The sequence below is a fragment of the Cornus florida genome, unplaced genomic scaffold, assembly GCF_030987335.1.
Source record: "Cornus florida cultivar Cherokee Brave unplaced genomic scaffold, ASM3098733v1 CherokeeBrave_3.0.0_Hap2_Chr03, whole genome shotgun sequence".
Lineage (NCBI taxonomy): Eukaryota > Viridiplantae > Streptophyta > Magnoliopsida > Cornales > Cornaceae > Cornus > Cornus florida.
This window is the reverse complement of record NW_026775573.1, coordinates 11,431,424-11,452,057: the sequence shown is the minus strand read 5'-3', so window position 1 is coordinate 11,452,057 and position 20,634 is coordinate 11,431,424. Positions and strand designations below refer to the sequence as shown.

The 20,634-nt window shown below is 35.9% G+C and overlaps 1 protein-coding gene across 1 annotated transcript; it reads right to left on the bottom strand.

Annotated features, from left to right (window-relative positions):
- Window positions 1-1,963: 1,963 nt before the first annotated feature.
- LOC132301106 (uncharacterized) lies at window positions 1,964-2,677 on the bottom strand. The gene has a single exon (XM_059798387.1). It carries the CDS (start codon window positions 2,675-2,677, stop codon window positions 1,964-1,966), a length of 714 nt encoding a protein of 237 aa, XP_059654370.1.
- Window positions 2,678-20,634: the final 17,957 nt, after the last annotated feature.

The following is a 20,634-nucleotide window of genomic DNA, read 5'->3' as shown; positions in this document are numbered from 1 at the left end:
TACATGTAAAAAGACATTCTTACCCTTTGACTTTGGTTTGACCCATTTAATTAATTCTTTAATGATTGAAATGACATATTTACCCTCATTCAGATGACATATTTACCCTTCTTTGCCATTGAAATCAACTAACCACTTCAGCCATTGTATATCTTGGCTCCAAAAGTAATTGTGGCTGAAAAAGTAGCCTTGGCTCCAAAAGTAGCTCAAAAAGTAGCCGTTGCAATTAAATGGCTCCAAAAGTAGCCGTTGGTAGTATTGCATTATAAATACACACTGCTTGCACTTTTTCCATAGCTTCGTGAACTGCTTGCACTTCATACATGCTTAAAGGCTCCAAAGAAAGGAATAAGGTGTGCATTCGGTAAGAAAATTTTTGTGAAATTGTAATTTTGTTTGTAACCTGTAATTACAATTTTTTTTACAAGTAATTCCTTTGTAATTGTTTGTTGATTTGAACCTCATAAATGTGAAAAAAATGTATGTAAATTTGAGGGTGATATTTTGAAAAATGTTTTTAACCTGTAATTACAAATTATATTTTTGAATATGTAATTGCCAATGCCAATATTTTTTAACCTGTAATATGTATGTTTTCAAGTAAACAGGGGCAATTAAGTGTGTGTTGCCAATGTTCAGAACTAAAATATGTTCATGTGGAAGAAGAGCAGCATTGAGGGTATCTCATTCAAATAAAAATCCTGAAAGACACTTCTACAATTGTTATAATGGAATATGCGCATACTTCAGATGGTTGAGCCCTGAGGATGTACTTGCACCTGATGCTATTGCTAATGTGAATGTTGCTAATGTCGATGATGGAATCAGGAATGACATTATAGATGGTTTAATGTCTTTGATAAGGTCAATTGTGTATGCAAGCATGGGCATTTGTATTGTAGCTATCCTAACAATGTTCATTGCCTTTCTATCTAAATAAAATAATTAGTGTTCTATTTTAATCAGTATATAGTAATGCAATTGCAACACAACTACAATATCAAAGCATGCATACAACATTTAACTAAGTCACAACCATTTTTTAGATCAAAATAAAATCCATCAAATATCACAAACATTAAAAGCCAAAAAATAATTTAAACATCCCTTTAAATCCATTACCAACAGCCACATAGTTAAGTTTAAATATCCCTTCAAATTCTTTACAAAACCTTCAAAGTAACCAAAAAGGTATTCCCCATTGCATATCATTACTTGAATAGCCCAAAAGTATCCCCCATATCATATACTTGCATAACCCAAAAAACTGTGCTGTGTGTGAAATTTAGCCTGTGCAAAAAATTATGTTAGCACTATGCAAAAAGTCATGTTTACCATAAACTATGTCTTAATTCCTGTTGTAGGTAGAGTGGTGCAACATGGAGTCTAAATGCCTTGTGTTGCTCTTGCTGTTTCCATATATATTGAAGTTGAACCCTGAATAACAAGGACATAAATATAAACATAAACTGAAATGCACAAAACTTTATGAATTATTTTGTAAAATGAATAATCTTAGACAAATATGAATAATATACCTGAGTGCCTTGTGCTGTTGCTGGTGCTGCTACTGTTTCTGTTGCCTTATTTCTTGAACTTTGAAATGAAAACAAAGCTTCACAATTTATACCTATACCTGTAAAAATGAATAATATCAGACATATATAAATTATATACCTGAGTGCCTTGTGTTATTGGTGTTGCTGTTATTGTTTCTGCTGCCATACTTCTTGAACCCTGAAATGAAAAAAAAGGTTTACAATATAAACATAAACTGAAATGCAAAAAGTTTTACAATATAAATCAAAACTTTAAGAGTTGAATTAAATACCTGAGAACCTTGTGCTGCTGCTCCAATCCTTCTTGATCTTCTTGGTACACTTTTCCTCCTCCTTACTGTTGGGGCTGTTGATGATGATGGGCCTGCTGCTGCTGCTGCTGCTTTTGCTTTTGTTGCTTTCATTTATGCTGCAGTAGGAGCCTTTTCACATCTCCTCTTGTTGTGTCCAAACACACCACATATGCTGCAAGTGATAACACTTGACCTTCTAGTTGCTTCTGGTTCACTAACCTCCCTCTTTCTTTTCACTCTAGGTTTGCTTATTGGTCTTTTGAGAACTGGTGGGTCCAATGGTGCATTGTCAACCTCAGTCCACATAGTGTCATGGTGCAATAGGTGTATAAAAGTACTGTAAGTTTTTTCATATGTACTCTTGCTGTAGAAATCTGAACAAAAATTCTCAAAATCATGCCTCGTGTGTGTAATAGCTGCACATGCATGCCTATAAGGCACTCCAGACACTTGCCATTCCCCACAGTAGCAACTCCTCTCACCTAGGTTCACAACATAAGACATGTGTGTATCCATTTGTGTAATTTGATACAAATTCCCACTAGGCCAAATCAGTTCACATGTAGCAGCTTTAGAGACGTTAGAGTTCAATTTGTTCCTAGCTTTTAGCACTATTGTATTTGTCCACTCTACTGTCCTTTGAAATCTTTTACCAAACTTGGACATCAGGTTTTTTGCTATGCTTTCCAGAATTCCAGTGATTGGTTTTTGTCTAATATTCCCAAGCCAAGAATTAAATGACTCCACATGATTGTTGGCGACAAAGTCACACTTTACCTTAGGATCAAATTTATGTCTAGCCCATGTCTCTAAAGGATATTCCATCAACCAATTGCAGCCCCCACCACAGATTGCCTACAGCTGCCCCATTGCAGATTTGAATTCTAATTCATTATATGCATTTACAGCTGCTGAGAATAAACTTTTATACTTCAGACCAGGATATTTTGTCCTAAAATTGGCATAAATATGCCTGCAACATCTCCTAGTAAGTGCCTATGGAAAAATATCAGAAATAGCTCCCAAAATTCCCTTTTGCCCATCTGACATAAATGTCCAAGGAATATCTCCAGCTGTATCACCAAGGAACTTGTGCAAGTGATCTAAAAACCATTTCCAACTGTCCTTTCCTTCAGATTCAACAATGGCAACAACAAATGGATACAACCCATTATTTCCATCAAGTCCTATAGCACTAACTAAAGTACCACCAAAAGGTCCCTTCAAGAAACATCCATCAATACCAATAAATGGTCTGCACCCATTAACAAACCCATTCTGAAATGTAGCAAATGATTAAAAAATTCTCTTAAATCTTTGAGGCTCATCTGCATTTTTCCTTATGAACACTAAACTAGCTAGATTTGTTTTCACCACCTCAGCTGCAAACTTCCATAACTTTCCATATGACTTAGTATGACTCCCCTCAATCTCCTTTTTTGCTTTCTTTTTAGCCCTCCAACAACTTATATCAATAGCAACTGTAAGAAATTTCTCTCCAACTTCTTGTTTCAAATCTTTTACTGAAATGTCAGGATTCTTTCTAAACCTGTCTAGAAGCTTTTTTGCTATAAATGTAGAAGTCACACCTTTGTTCTTAAATGTTCTGATGTAGCAATGTTCTGGGCCAACTTTTTTTTTTTATTATAAAAGACATTTTGTCAGGCAATAGGATTGCATGAATTCCCCAATTGCAGCCTGTATTCCCACAGTGACAGGTAATTCTTTTCCTTTCATTGTTTTCCCTCATAAGTTTAAAACCTTTTTGGATAGAATATTCTACCAAGACATCTCTGACGTGGTGGATATTATCAAAGAGATGGTACTTCTCAAATACAATTTTACCCCCTCACCATATTTGAATGGCTTTCCCTTCAAAGCTCTGTGTAAATACTTCATAGTTATATTTCTATATTTTCTGTTTCTAATTTTATTTTTTCCACTTTAACCCTCATATGTCTCCCTTTCCTCCTCACTTTCACTTTCTCCACTGAAATCATAATCCTCACTATAATCAGAAAACTCACCATCACTATGCTCTGAGGTCTCCTTCTCCAAGTCAAAATTATCCAAATTGTCATCTCCCAAATTATTAACTCTCCCTCCCTCATGAACACTAGTCCACTCCTCATCATCACTGTCAGAAAAACTATATTAAGAATCTCCTTCACCACCATCACTCCCTTGATCATTCCTCTGATCATTCCTCTCCTCATCATTCCCCTCATCTGACATCACTGTTTCATTTGGAATGACTTCCTCAACATCGTTATCTTTCCCCACCTCAAAAGCATTACTAGAGCCTGCACCATTACTACATGAAGCTAAACAATACTGAGCAACTTCAACAAATACATTTATATCCTTACATCCCTTCATCAACTCAAACATGATAATTACATCTTCATCCAGTTCTAGCAACATTCTATCAGTACAATCAGGAATTTGAAAATAAATGTTAAATGCTACAGAACCTTTCTCATGACACACTTCATCATGTAGCAAGTAGGTAACATGAGTATTTAGTGACAAATAACTATACTTTTTAGAATTAATATTCCCTATCACATATATATGTCCCTCATAGTGAACAATGATATCATGTAAAGTATCAAGTATCAGATGCCATTCGAATCTGCCAAAAAAAAAAAGAAAGAAAAAAAAAGAATAATCATGCTAACAAACAAAACTAATTGCTAACAGTCAAAATAAAGGATGGTAAAAGTAATTGCTAACAATCAATAAACCTTAATCCAACAAAAATAAACATGTTAAAAGTAAACCCAAAGGTTAATTTACACTAAAATAGCCCTAAATTAGGGTTAATCCAGCAAAAGCCCCATCAATTAACCCTAATTAATTATGGGGGTTTTGCTAGAATTAGGGTTAATTACACCCTTATTCCACGAAAAAAAGAAAAACGATTTTGCCATGCACAAAACAAAATAATAAAATACCAACGATAAATAACTCTAAATTAGGGTTAATAAACCATAAATGACCCAAAATTAGGGTTAAAACCCTAATTTTGGGTCATTTTAGAGATAATTAACCTAAATTAAGGTTCATCCAGCAAAAGCCCCATCAATTAACCCTAATTAATTATGGGGGTTTTGCTAGAATTAGGGTTAATTACACCCTTTTATTCCACAAAAAAAGAAGATCCTAATTGCATAATAACATGCAAAAAAGAAAACAATAACATGCAGAAAACAATAATATGTAGAAAACAAAACAATAACCTGGCAACGATTAGATTAGGGTTCTTGGAAAAAAAACAAAACCTGAGATTAGCGTGCAAACGACTCTGAAATGGGTCAATTGTACATGAAAAAGGCCTGAAATGGACTTAATCGGCGGTACACAGTTGGATGAAAGGTATATGGCTCTGGAACTAGGGTTTGATGGTATGCCTTTTGGACTCTAGAACTACGACTCTGAAACTAGCTAGGGTTTTATGGTTTTGTTAATTTGTTGGTCGCATTTGTAGAGAAAAGAGATAGTGGTTTTGATCTGTAGAGAAGAGAGAGGGTGGTTTTGATCTGTAGAGAAGAGAGAGAGATAGATAAGCGTCCTTAAGGAGAGAGAACGTTTGATACAGATAGAGATAGAGGAGAGAGAAAGTGTCTTTGTGTATTGGCGGGAGAGTGGGTAGGTGAGAGTTTAATGAGGGGTATAAAAGTCATTTACCTTATTTGATATTTTGTATTACATGTGATTAAAAAATTAGGGGCAAAATGTCTTTTCCCACGTTTTTTAACAGAGCCAGTGACGGAAAAGCGAAATTGGACCTAATTGATAGTTATTTTCGAAAGATATTTTAGACTGATATTTGGCCAAACTACTAGAGGTGTTAGTGAAATTAACCCAAAGTTTTAGTCTCTCTCTTGGTCTATTATTTTCAAGGAAAACAACGTACTCCTCCTCTTCTAATTCATATCGAGTCAACATTGAATATCATTATACCTTGAATTAATATGGTTGCACCGCAATGTCTCTTTTAGTTACCCTTAGCGTTCTCTATCATGCTCATTTTGGCTACATTATATATATATATATATATATATATATATATATATATATATATATATATATTAAGGTGATGATATCCTAGCAGGCTAGCAGGAATGAGTAGAGGGTAGACAAAATGGAAATAAACAAGTGATATACTTTGTGTAGCGGTGCAACTTGGGCAGGCTAACCTAGCTCAACCCAAACTCAACCTCAATTTTTTGAAACTTGGGCTTTTAAATTCATAAACTGGGTTCAAATTGGGTTGACCCAGGTAACCTGATCTATTTTTGGGTTGGCCTTCATGGGTTGAAACCCGAATTCGAGTTACCTCGAGCCAACCTAACCAAACCCGAATCCGGGTTGAGGTTGGGCTCGGGTTGGGCTGCCCAAGTTGCACCCCTAATTTTGTGACAAATAATTACTTAATAAATTGAATGGAAAATTTTGTAGAAGTAGTTTTGCAAGATACAACATTTTCAATAGCTGAGAAGGCAAAATGGAAACACAGGAGGCAGCTTGGAATATATATAGGTTGAGTATTTTTTTTATTTTTACTATTTATTTATTTATTTTTTGCGGTTGACACACTCTTACCATCTTTTTTGAGTAATAGAAGAAATATCACTAAGTATACAATCATTTAAAAGAAAATAATATTTTATAAACCTTAACTTCAGAAGTTAATGATTATTCATTTACAAATTACACTACAATCCTTCTAGATATGGTTGATCTCCCCCTCTTTCTTTTTAATTTTTAATTTTTTGGTTTTTGACTGAATAAAAAAAATAATTATTTAATTAACCCTGTAATGACATACTTCACCACATGGTATGATATTGTTCGTTTTGGACCCGAGTCAGCACGATTTTGCTCTTAAATTTTACCCCAAAATGCCTCATATCATTTGAATTATATTTAAGTAATAATAAAAATAAGGTCAATGCTTGGCCCAATTATTCTATGACAAGTGTTCAAAAACATTATTAGAATTAAGTTGGGTATTATCCAATTATTCGGGTTTGACCTGTTCAGAACTCACGCTTTCAGAACTTTATTTTTTTATTTTTTTATTTTTTTTTTATTTTTATTATTTTTTATTTTTTGCTTTCTTTCATAACTCTCTAGATTGCTCCCTTTGCTCTCTCTCCAGCAATGCCCTAGCTCTCTCCTTTTGCCCTCTTTCTCTCAAGACGATGTGGAGAAGTCAAATTCTTGTTATTTCTTTAACCAACACATTTTTTCTTATTTGATAGGAATCTCAAATGGCATTGGAACATAAATGCCTTCTAAAGTTCATTCAATGATGAACTATAGATTATAAATGCCTTCTACAGTTTATTCAATGATGAACACAAATCGATTACCCAATATGTTTTACACTCGATTACTTTAGGTAATTATTTTATCCTAAGAAAATGGTTGATAATGTTAAAAATTAATGACATAGATTTAATTATTTCTACCTTCTTATCATTTTTGTTTTTCAATATTTGTAAGAGTCTCATCATGGTAGCCTCCCACAAAGTGCACAAGAATACAAAGAGTTTGAAATTTTACTCACTGTTAGAGGACTATTCGGAAAGCTATTTGAAAGCTTGCATATGTTACTTTTTGTTCTTCCACTTAATTATTAAAATTTTTGTATCCTATGGCAACACAGTAGACATGGTCCAATGGAGTACCTTTTGTATGAATTATTTGGGTAATGCAAATTAATTGGGAGATAAATTTTATCCTTTGTGCTTAGATAATTATTACATAGTTGTTCAGCTTCAATATAACGCACAAAATTTTCAGCTTGTTATTTCATCTTTTTCTCAATAAATTCCACCACTTTCTTATCCTCTAATGATTACAGAGTTTGTTATATAGAAGCATGGGCCCAACAAATAATTAATGGTGGTTATGATCACACACTAAAAAAAATGCACTCACAAAATAATAAATAGGAGAAAACACACACACAAAAAGAAGACCTGGATTTACGTGGTTCGGCAATGTGCCTATGTCTACGGGGTAGCTGAAGATCAATGCACTAATATCAAAACCCAAAGGGTTATAGAAGGCTCACAAATGAGAAAATATACAAATATTTTCTTCTCTCTAAATTAGCTCACTTAAGAGCTCTTGTTTTTCTCACTCTAATGAACTTCTCCTTTTATGCTTCAAATGGTTTCTAAGGCTTCTCTATTTATTGGAGAAGCAATCCTTTCATCATTGGAGCCAATAACAATTGGAGGAAAACATGGAATGTTTTCCTCCATAAAACCATCCCACTTTTGAGCCATAAAACAAAGAACCATAAAACAAGGATTCCATGTTTTAAGCCATTAATCAACAATCTCCACCTTGGCGAAGAATCTATACAACTCCTCGAAATGAAGTATTTCCAAACATGATCTTGAACTGCCTCCAAATATGCCCAAATGTGCTCAAACTTGCAGGATGTTAATCAAGTCTAAGCAATTTTCAAACTTGACCTTTGTTACTGACGGGCGGTTGTCCACCGTAAGCTTAAGAGTGTGCATTAAGGCGAGGGCCAAGAGTTTTACATTTATAGAAGTCACTATTACCTTTCACTAAAAATATAGCTAGGGCGAGTAGGGATCATCCCAAGGGACTGTGAGGATCGAGCAATGTCGTGGAATTGTTATTAGGGCTAGTAGGTCGAGTGATCAAACAATTGGTTGGTTGGTTGATTAAAGAACAACTAAATTAAACTAAGTGATAGCAAAGAATACAATTAAGAGTAAGTAAGAGAGAGAGAGATCTTGGGGTTTAGAGATCACCACCAAACAATACATTTCTATATCATTGACAAGTGATTAATATGGGTAAATGGTGTGTTGCAATATTGGTGTGTGTGTGTTTGGTTGATTCAACAAGCAAGGATGACTGGTGAAGCATGTATTGTTTAAACATCATGTGAAAGGCACAATATATCTAAGCAACGAAGCATATATTGTCTAAACAACATGTGAAAGGCACAATAAATCAAAACAAGTCATTAATCCTTTCATTAAGCTCACAATCCAAATACAACACAAGGATAGAGACATATGCTATTTACATTCAAAAGCTTGGATCATCAAACAACAAGCATAGATTGTCCTTCCATTTAACACTACACTATAACTACACTACATCTACACTACTAGCATGAAAATAAACTAGGGGAGAGGCACAATCCATCAAGGCATAAGCATGAACCATCAAGAGAATCACAAGAGAATTCCTTTAAGCACTATGTTTTGACAATCTTCAAATCTATAGCATCAATACACATAGACATGCATCAATAACACAAAATCTAGAGACAAGCACATGAACATCTATTTTAGCATACATAGACATATGGATAGAATGAAATGATCAATTGGAAGCCTTAAACCACATAAATCATTGAATAAATAAGATCTATATATATCAAAGTGTCAAAACATCAATTACAACACTAATCCCTCAATAATACACAAGATTAAGATATAGAAAGCATGCTTGGGGCTAACTCTAGCCCCAAGAGGATGTTTAGCCACTCATGGTGATGATGCTCCAACCCTCAAGGGCTAATTCCATGGTTGAAATTTGCTCCTTGTTGATGAAGAGTCTCCTATGGTGTCTCTAGCCTCCTCCTCCTCTTGCTCTCCAAGAGATGATATGAAAATAATTGTTGGCTCCCCTTTGTAAAAAACAATCCTTATCCTTATATAGGTAGGTCAAAATGACACCCAAAATGAGCTGGGGTCGTGCACACAATATTCCCTAATGATTGGATAAAGGACAACTTTTAATGAGGTGGAATTTTAACTTTTTCACACTGGAGGAAGTTCAATCGATCGAACCTTGAACTTGGATCGATCGAACTGGCTGAGATCTATCGAATTTAGGCTGGATCGATCCAACTGGTTGAGCTTTTTGGGAAAAGACAAATCTGAGATATTTTGGAGAGATATTTATGGGAAAAGGACAAAAGTGGTTAGTGGGTGGTATAGCTGTGGATAGGATCAATCATTTGAATAAGGACAAAAGTGTTCAATCGATCGAAGGATGGTGTTGGATCGATCGAACTTTTGGACTTTATGCTTTTGGGTCTAGGCTTGGATCTATCTTGAAGTGCTGAGATCGATCATTGTTTAATCGATCGAACCTTGAACTTGGATCGATCGAACTTTGCTGCTTGTCACCTTTGGCTTCATTTGCTTCCCTCTTTATCCACTTTGCTCCTTTCTTTGTTTAATCCTAGAATTGCTTCAATTAAGCTCTTATTTGGCTGAGTTAGCTTATTTTCGGGATAAGTGCCTGAAAATGGAAATAATATGAAATCAATATAAAAAGGTAAAGTAAGAAAGATAAAGGTACTATAATGCCTAAGCTTAAGGGGTTTAAATATGCACTTTTCAGCGCTCATCAATTACAACCTTCATAAGCATATCTGCGGGACTATCCGTAGTCCCAATCTTTTGAAGCAGAATATCACCTTCATCCAAAATCTCACGAACAAAATGAAAACGGATATCGATGTGTTTCTACATGAATGATAAACCAGGTTCTTTACCAAACAAATAGAACTTTGACTGTCGCAATAGAAATCAATATGTTCCTAAATAATCCCCAAGTCCTCAATCAACCTATGTAGCCATATGGCTTCCTTAATGGCCTCTGTCACTGCCATGTACTCTACCTCTGTTGTAAACAAAGTCATTGTAGGTTGTAATGTCAACCTCTAACTTAACGGTCCTCTAGCAAGTGTGAACATATAACCTGTAGTTGACCGATGTTTATCCAAATCACCAGCGTAGTCTGAATCCACATAACCAACCAAATGCTGACCAAGTTTATCATCCCACTCAAACTTCAAACCAACATCCACAGTACCTTGGATGTACAGTAGAATCCACTTCACTGCCTGCCAATGACCTTTTCCTGGGTCATGTACATACCTGCTCACCATACTAACAGCCTGTGAAATATTGGGTCTCGTACACAACATTGCATACCTCAAACTTCCAACCGCACTTGCATACGGAATATGAGCCATGTGCGAACGCTCTTCATCTGTGCTTGGAGATAATGAAACATTGATCTTGAAATGAGGGGCCAAAAGGGTACTTAGAGGTTTAATATTTGAGTCCATACCAAACCGATGTAGCACCTTCTTCAAATATTGCTTTTGAGACAAACAAACAGTGCCCTTCATTCTATCTCTACTAATCTCCATTCTAAGTATCTTCTTAGCTTCACCGAGATCCTTCATCTCAAACTCAGTACTCAACTGAATCTTCAACTTATCATTTTCAACTTTGCTTTTAGATGCAATCAACATATAAGAGCAAATATACAAATGCTCCATCACGAAGCTTACGAAAATACACACAGTGATCAAAATGGCTTCTTGTGTACTGTTGCCCTTTCATGAACTAATCAAATTGTTTTTACCATTGCCTTGGACTTTGTTTCAACCCATACAACGATTTCTTTATTTTGCGAACCCAATTTTCCTTTCCAGCAACCTTGAATCTGTCTGGCTGAGATATATAAATCTCCTCCTCCAAATCACCATGTAAGAAAACAGTTTTGACATTGAGTTGAGCTAACTCGAGATCAAACTTTGCAACCAAAGCTAGCAAAATACGAATGGAAGAGTGTTTTACAATAGGTGAAAATACCTTATTATAGTCAATCCCTTCCTTTTGTGCATAGCCTTTTGCCACCAATCTAGCCTTGAATCTCATACTGTCTTGCCCTGAAGAGCCTTCTTTCTTGGTGTAGACCTACTTGCACCCTATAGCTTTCTTCTTCTTTGGAAGCTAGACCAACTCCTAAGTCTAATTCTTATGAAGAGATTGCATATCCTCGTCTATTATTTTTTTTTTTCTAATCTACACTTTCTGCCCTTCTGACAGCTTCTCTATAAGTAGATGGGATGTCATCATCAATTATGGGTAGTGCATATGCCACCATATCAATAAACCATGCAGGTTTCTTTATTTATCTTCTTGATCTACCAACTGCAATAGAATATGGTTGCTGTGGAGACTTTTAGGTAGGATCCTCCTCCTTATCTGTACCTATTTCGTCATCATCTGAGTTACTGACATGTCTAGCTGGCATAATTGGAGCCTCAAGCTCCACCCACTGAGAAACTTCTTTGGTTTTGTTCTCTATAGGAGAACTTTTCAGCATAGAAGACTCATAAAAAGTAACATCCCTGCTATTAATGATTTTCTTCAACTCAGGGCACCAAAGTCTATACCCCTTCACACCTTCATTATAACCCAAGAATATGGCTTTCTTAGCTCTAAGATCTAACTTACTTTCTTTAACATGAAAGTAGGCAGTATAACCAAATATTCACAAAAAGTTATAATTTGTAGCAGGTTTCCTAGACCATACCTCCATGGGCTTTTTGCCCTCATTCGCAGCTGCTGGCAACCTATAGATGAGATGGCATGTGTATGTCACAGCCTCAACCCAAAATGCTTTGCCCAATCCAGCATTAGACAACATACATCTAACCTTTTCTAACAAGGTCGATTCAAGCATTCTGCCACCCCATTTTGTTACGGCATGTTTATAACTGTAAAGTGTCGAACAATACCTTCGTCTTGGCATACTTGAAAGAATAGGTCCAATGTGTATTCACCGCTATTATCGAATCTGTGTCTCTTAATTTTTCTGTCAATTTGGGTCTCCATCATCTTCTTCAACTTCACGAACACTTTTAAGACTTCATCTTTATGTTTCATGGTGTTCACCCGTACTCGTTTAGAGAAATCATCAACAAAAGAGACAAACCAATGCTTACCTCCCAAAGATGCAACTCTGGTGTGTGTCTAAACATCTGTGTGAACATTGATGTGTCTCTCGCAATCGTACGATATTGTGTAGGATATAGCTTTATGTAAAGAGGATGTCGAACCCACAGAGAGATGGAATTTGTATTAGCCTTTAACTTAGTTTCATAGTTTATAGAAAACTTGGTTGGAGAGTTGTTGGTTGTCACTATTTAACAAACTTGAATTAAACAAAATATTAAATTAAAGCAAATTAAATTAAATAGAATGATCAGAGAGGGAAAATCTTACGGCTTTGACTTCACCACAACTGTTATACTATGGTTAATTGAATCAACTCTGGGACTTTAACCAATTCTGTTTTCAAATGAACTGAACTCAATAACATTCGTTCAGTTCGGAGTTTAAAGAAAGATGTTTTACAAATTTAGCTAACTATAACCTATCTGCAGTTAACGTGGACTATTCGCCTACTTACTCTACCTACTTTAACGATTATGCGAATGAACCACCTTCCCTAAGCATAGATTATGAAAACGTTCTTTTGCAAAATATGTTGGAACACCATTATATGACCTCTATCCTTGTGTTCGGTAAGGCTCCGCCAGATACCGTACAACAAGGTAGGCTGAGAATAGAACATAAATTATTATATCTAAGATAAGGTAATAATAATTTATAGTCTACTACAGCATAAAAAACTACTTGAGTTGTCTCAAGTGCTCATAGTCATATAATCAAGAAAACATTAAAATAAACCCAGAGTCAAAACAATCAAACCATAATATAACGTTAGGTTATATCAGTGCCCTAAAAAAGGGATTAGCTACTCATGACAAGGTTGGATAGCATCTGTGTTGAGTTCATCTCCATCGTCACGGACTGCGCCTCTCTTCTCAGGATCTGCACTTTCAAGGTTATAGGAACCCTAAAGGCCACCACACCTTCAACCTTCTGAATAACACCGTCAAAGAGATTGGAATTTTGGACCTCTTCTATCAAGGCTTATGCCTTCTTTTATAGAAGAAAATATGTATTTAGTGGGCTTTTAGGTCTTCTGGCCTAACTGGGATGAGATACGCTATAAAGAAAAGAATCCCACAGCTTTTAGTTAACATGTCATGCAATGCTCGAGCTTCAGGAACAGATGCTCGAGCTTTAGGGCTCATACTCGAGCTTCAGGAACAAATGCCCTAGCATTTTTGGATAGATGCTCGAGCATCAATGAATGGTGCTCGATCATCACATTGTCACTTAGCCAATTTTCTTCAATTATTTTTTGAAGCGTCTTTTTTTTTCAACATTTAGAATATTTTAGGTTCAACTCTTTTAACATTGCTCGATCCAGGCTTTATTGGCTCGAGCACTAGATATCATGCTCGAGCATCTGAGGCTCAATGCTCGATTCTCTGTGGATAGTGTTTGATCATGGAGGTAATGCATGAGACCTGGAGCATAGCCTTTTCATTTAAAATCAACTCATTAATTTTCGACACCTCATGCTCGAGCTTCAGGGTTAAGGCTCGAGCACCCTTGGTTAAGGCTTAAACACCCTTGCAGTAATGCTCGAGCATCTTTGTAGTAAGGCTCGAGCATCAAGGTACTGATGGTCAAGCATTTTGGCCTTGTTGACTTTTCTTTGTTGTGATGCTCGAGCCTTAACACTTGGGCTCGAGCTCTAAGGCTTGAATTGCTTCAAACTTCACCAATTTAGCTCTCGGCTTGCTCTGAATGACCGACAACGACTCTATAAACTTCGATATCATCATAAAGTCCTGATTTTAACCATTTATCTGGGAAAGTACTTGAAAACACACATTAAGCATAAATTAGTCTAATAATGGATAGAAGTACCACTTTAGGCCCTAACATATACGTACTTAGGGGCTCGAATATGCATATATTCAGCACTTATCACATCCCCAAACTTACATATTGCAATATAGACTAAAAAACAGCTTTCGTGGGAATTACGGTTGTGTTTAGCCTATGCAACAAGCCTTTAAAGCCCTAGGTTACCCCTAGTGGACGAGTTGTAGTCTCGTAAGGGTTTCTAGTGAAGATAGCCACAAACTTCTCACATTAGTGCCTTTAATGCACAGTAAGCTCATTCAAGCCTATTTTCAAATCATATCATCCCTGCAGTTCATTCATCAGTCAAATACAACAAGCATACCAATCATGTAATCAGAAAAACTTTCAACTTCCAATCTCAATTAAGCAACCATAGTCCCCATATATTAGTTTAATCATTTATTCAACAATTTTAATCTCTAAAGACGCTTTTTGAAAGTGATTCTACAATTCATCGTGTGGCTTACTGTCCATACTTGCATTTATTCCTTGTTATTCCTCAATTCACAAGCAGACTTTTCAAATTCTAACTCCCAAGGCATTTTTATTATTTTTTCTTTCGGGTATGCATTTTTTTTTTTCCAAAAAGGATACTTGTGCAATGTCCAGGTTTATTAAACTTTCTAAATTACCCTTGTAGCAAACTTTCAGCCAATGACTCCCAGACCAGATGGTCTTAGGGCATTAAGTGTTAAAACACCCCTAAGGACTTAATTGTTCAAGTAATCTAGGCAATCTAAACCCCTTATGTAACAAGCTTTCAGCCATTGACTCCCAGACCAGACGATCTTAGGGCATTAGGTGTCAGAACACACCCCTAAGGACTTAATCACTCAAGCAATATAAGTACAAACCTAAACTTGACTTCTTTTTTTTTCTTTTTTTTTTTTTTTTTTTTTTCACATTGGTGAGCATTTTTTCTTTGTTGCATACATACCAATTTTTCTCTATTACTTTTTTTTTTTTTTTTAATGCCTCGGTCATCAAAACTATCAAATCTACCTGATCATCTCAGTATGACTCCAAACAAAACAAGACTTCCAATTTCTACCCCACAGACTTCATGCAAGTGTGAATATTGTGCAAAGTGTAGCATCTCAGAGATCAACATCATTGAACAACAATTATCCTAACAGAGTGAACCACAGGCCACCAACCGATTTCAAAAATTTTCAAGGACTCTTTTTCACAATAATTTAGCATACAAACCATTTCTAACCAACATCATACTACAAACAGAGTATATAACCATCAACAGACTCTAACATATGCTTATAGCACATGCTCTCAACGTTATCATGCAAATTGCAAATTTCAAATATGTTCAAAAATTTTCACCTTGATCACCAAACCAAACTTGCAATTATATTGCCTTACCCCCAAACTTGAACTGCACAGTGTCCTCAATGTGCAATGAGAACAAAACTAGACAAAGGGTTAGAATAATATTACTATAGGAGCGAGGAATGTCAAAGGAAACCTTCCATATCATAGGCAAATGTCAAGCTAGGTGGCACCCCCAAACTTGAATGCAAAAACCTGTCAAGGAAAACATATAGACACCACCACGTGAGAGTGAATAAAGAATGAAAGAATAAGTAATCACTTCACCAAATGCAAACATGTAAAGTTAAGAGAATTTTTTTTTTTTTTTTTTAAATCAAAACTAATCTAATCTAAAAATAAAAGAAAAATACACAAATAAATTAAAAACCTAGAAAAACTTAAAAGAATAAATAGAAAATTAAACATAAACTAAATCAAACTAAAGTACAAAACTACAAGTGCTAAGTTTAACGTCGCTAGCTCGACTGTACACCACTCCTTAGCCTATATCCAACAATTCAACTACCTCCCTCTTCCTAAAACCAGTCCTATAGGTGATTACAAAATTTGAAACAGGAGGAACTAATGTGGTTCCATTAAGGCCCAAGAAAGAATACTCAAGCTTATCCGGTGGTGGCTTAGGCTCAAGTCTGTGAGAAGACTCACAAGAAGGACAAGGAATATTTGAAATCAAAGGAGGAGGATCTTTTATTGGAGAGATGGTGACTAGATCATTATCAATGACATCAAGAAAAAAGCACTCATCTTTCTCTAAAGAATATGGAGTGGCATTGAAGATGTTTAATTTGAGCTTCATGTTCCCAAAAGAAATATCCATAGCCCCAGTCCTACAGTTAATGTTGGCATTTGTTATAGCTAAGAATGGAGGACCAAGGATCACTAGAGTACATCAATTGGGATCATTGATAGGTTCTGTATCCAGGACAATAAAGTCAACTGAAAAATAGAACTTATCCACTTTAATGAGAACATCTTCAATGATCCCACGTGGTTGCTTCATAGATCGATCAGCAAGTTACAACATTATTGACGTGGGTTTAAGCTCTCCCAAGCCTAATTTCTCATACACTGAGTAAGGAAGAAGATTAACACTCACTCCAAGATCAAGAAGTGCTCTGTCTATCTCATTATTTCCAATGATGCAAGATATGGTAGGAGCACCAGGATCTTTAAACTTAGGAGGAGCGCTATGCTGAATAAGTGCACTGACTTGCTCAGTGAGATAGATTTTTTTAGAGACTTGGCTTTTTGATTTTCTCTCTTGGGTACACAAGTCTTTTAGAAATTTGGCATAGGCTGGGATTTGTTTTATGACTTCAAGGAGAGGAATATTAACTTTGACTTGTTTGAATACATCCATCATGTCTTGGATTTTCTCTCATTCCTTACCAAAGTAAAAGGGTTCCTTGAGACGTTTAGGATAAGGCGCTTTTGGCTCATAAGCAGTCTCAAGGTTGGGAGTAGATGAAGAAGTGACTCCACCTTCAACTCCTGTTGTGGATTGTGGAATTGGGGGAACATCTTTGGGATGTGGATTATGAATGATAGGAATTATGGGAATCTTAAGCCTCTCTTTTTCTTCCTGTTCTTTTTCAACTTGATTATCAATGATTCTTCCACTCCTCAAAGTGGTGATGGCCTGAACTTGCTCATAATGACTACTTGAAGGATTAGTATCATTAATCATGTAAGTTTGCCCTTTTGGGTTAACCACTGGCTGACTAGGCAGTTTTCCTTCCTCTACGAGATATAGTACTCGCAATTTGCCTAACTTGAGCCTTTAGCTTGGCTATGGCTTGAGAATGAGTATGAAGAAGTTGGGTATTTGCTTTAACTTTAGCAAGAGTGCTAATTACTTGTTCTTCAAACACAGATGAATACTTAGGAGGAGTAGGAAGAGGAGCTGGATTAGCTTGATTCCGAAGTTGTGGTGGAAGATATACAAAAGATTGATTGAAAAGATTATTTTGGGCCAAAGGATTGGATGAATTTTGGTACTATCCCTGAGATTGTGGAACAGTATTTCCCTGACTCTGATTCCGCCATGATAGATTGGAATTATCTCTCCAACCAGGGTTATATGTATTGGAATATGGATTGTACCCCTGATTAGAGAATGCTGCATTGGCTTGCTTTTGGTGATTTCCAGAAAATTGTCCCCTGAAAGGACAAGTATCAGCAAAGTGTGATGGATTTGCACAGATTGAACACACCTCCTTTGGCAAAGAGGAGTGCTGAATAGAACTAAGAGTATTGACAGCTGATAAGACTTTGTCAAACTTTTGATTTAACACCTCTATGTGAGTAGACAGCTTTCTAAATTTATCAACTTCATAAAGATTTTTGACCTTATGGATTCTAGGTGTAGACCTAGACCTAAAGGAAGAAGCATGCTGAATTGAATTTTCACTTAAGGCCTCAAACAGTTCCTAAGCGTCAGCTGGACTCTTACGCAGAAAAGCTCTATTACTAGAAGCATCAACCATGTTTCTATAAGAATCGGAGAGACTATCATAGAAAATTTGAATCAAGTGCCATTGTGTAATATCATGGTATGGAAACTTTCTTAGAAGATCATTATATCTCTCCCATGCATCATAGAGCTGTTTTCCCGGGATTTGGAAAAATGCCATGATTTCTCTCCTTATTTGTGTGGTTTTACCCACAGTATAGTATTTTTTCAAGAACTCCTATTGCAACATGTCCCATGAAGATATGAAATTTGTTGGAAGGGATTGCAACCAAGTTCTTGCTTTGTCTTTGAGAGAGAACTGGAAAAGACGCATTCTGAATGAATCATTGGATAGAGTGGTCAACTTGGTAGTTGAACATAATTCCAAAAACACATCCAAGTGCTTATAAGGATCCTCTGTTGCATACCCATGGAAGGTAGGAAGCATTTGGATCATGGCAGGTTTGATCTCAAAATGGGTTGCATCAGCATCTGGAAAAACAAAGCATAAAGGGGAAGTATATGTGGAAGGAATGAAATGATCCCTCAATTGTGGTTGTGGTGGAGGAACGGGTGGAACCTGTTCTCCATTACCATTACCATTATTACCCGGTGCATCACGTTGCTCAGCCATACTTTCAGAGGAACTATCAATATTATTCAAGTGTTTTTTAAGCTTTCTTAACTGACTTAAAGTTCTTTTTATTTCAGGATCATGCACTAAAGGTTTTGACCTATTTTGGTGAGTTAACATGCAATGGTTCCACTAATCCTAATAATAACAAAAAGAAAATATTCCAAGTAACATAAAAATAATAAGAACTCACAAAAGGTTTAATAAACCAAAGCTTTTTCTCCCTTAAGCGTCTTTTTCCTCACCGCTAATTTGTGCCTGAAAAGAAAAAGAAGTAAGGTGAGATATCAGAAAGTCAGAAGACCGATAAATCAAAATAACTAATAAAAAACTTAAACAAAAACAATCTCCCTGGCAACGGCACCAAAAATTGATGTGTCTCTCGCAATCGTACAATATTGTGTAGAATATAGCTCTATACAAAGAGCATGTCGAACCCATAGAGAGATGGAATTTGTATTAGCCTTTAACTTAGTTTCATGGTTTACAGAAAATTTAGTTGGAGAGTTTGTTGGTTGTCACTATTTAACAAACTTGAATTAAACAAAATATTAAATTAAAGCAAATTAAATTAAATAGAATGATCAGAAAGGGAAAATCTTAAGGCTTTGACTTCACCACAACCATTATACTATGGTTAATTGAATCAACTCTGGGACTTTAACCAATTTCGTTCTCAAATGAATTGAACTCAATAACATTCGTTCAGTTCGGAGTTTAAAGAAAGATGTTTTACAAATTTAGCTAACTATAACCTATCTGCGGTTAGCATGGACTATTCACCTACCTACTCTACCTACTTTAACTACTATGCGAATGAACCACCTTTCCTAAGCATAGATTATGAAAATGTTCTTTTACAAAATACATTGGAACACCATTATATGACCTTTATCCTTATGTTCGGCAGGGCTCCGCCAGATACCGTACAATAAGGTAGGTTAAGAATAGAACATAAATTATTATATCTAAGACAAGGTAATAACAATTTATAGTCTACTACAGCAAAAAAAAAAACCACTTGAGTTGTCTCAAGTGCTCATAGTCATATAATCAAGAAAACATTATATATTAAAATAAAGCCAGAGTCAAAACAATCAAACCATAATATAATGTTGGGTTACATCAGTGTCCTAAGAAAGGGATTAGCTACTCATGACAAGGTTGGATAGCATCTGTGTTGAGTTCATTTCCATCGTCACGGACTGCGCCTCTCTTCTCAGGATCTGCACTTTCAAAGTGGTAGGAACCCTAAAAACCACCATACCTTCAGCCTTCTGAATAACACCGTCAAAGAGATTAGAATTTTGGACCTCTTCTATCAAGGCTTACGCTTTCTTTTATAGAAGAAAATATGTATTAATTTAGTGGGCTTTAGGTCTTCTGGCCAACTGGGATGAGATACGCTGATAAAGAAAAGAATCCCGTAGCTTTTAGTTGACATGTCATGCAATGCTTGAGCCTCAGGAACGGATGCTCGAGCTTTAGGGCTCATGTTCGAGCTTCAGGAACAAATGCTCAAGCATTTCTGGATAGATGCTCGAACATCAATGAATGGTGCTCGATCATCACATTGACACTTAGCCAATTTTCTTCAATTATTTTTCGAAGCGTCTTTTTCTTCAACACTTAGAATATTTTGGGGTTTAACTCTTTTAACATTGCTCGATCTAGGCTTCATTGG

Coding starts and splice junctions, on each gene's coding strand:
- LOC132301106 (XM_059798387.1), bottom strand. CDS start 2,677: ATGGAATATCCTTTAGAGACATGGGCTAGACATAAATTTGATCCTAAG.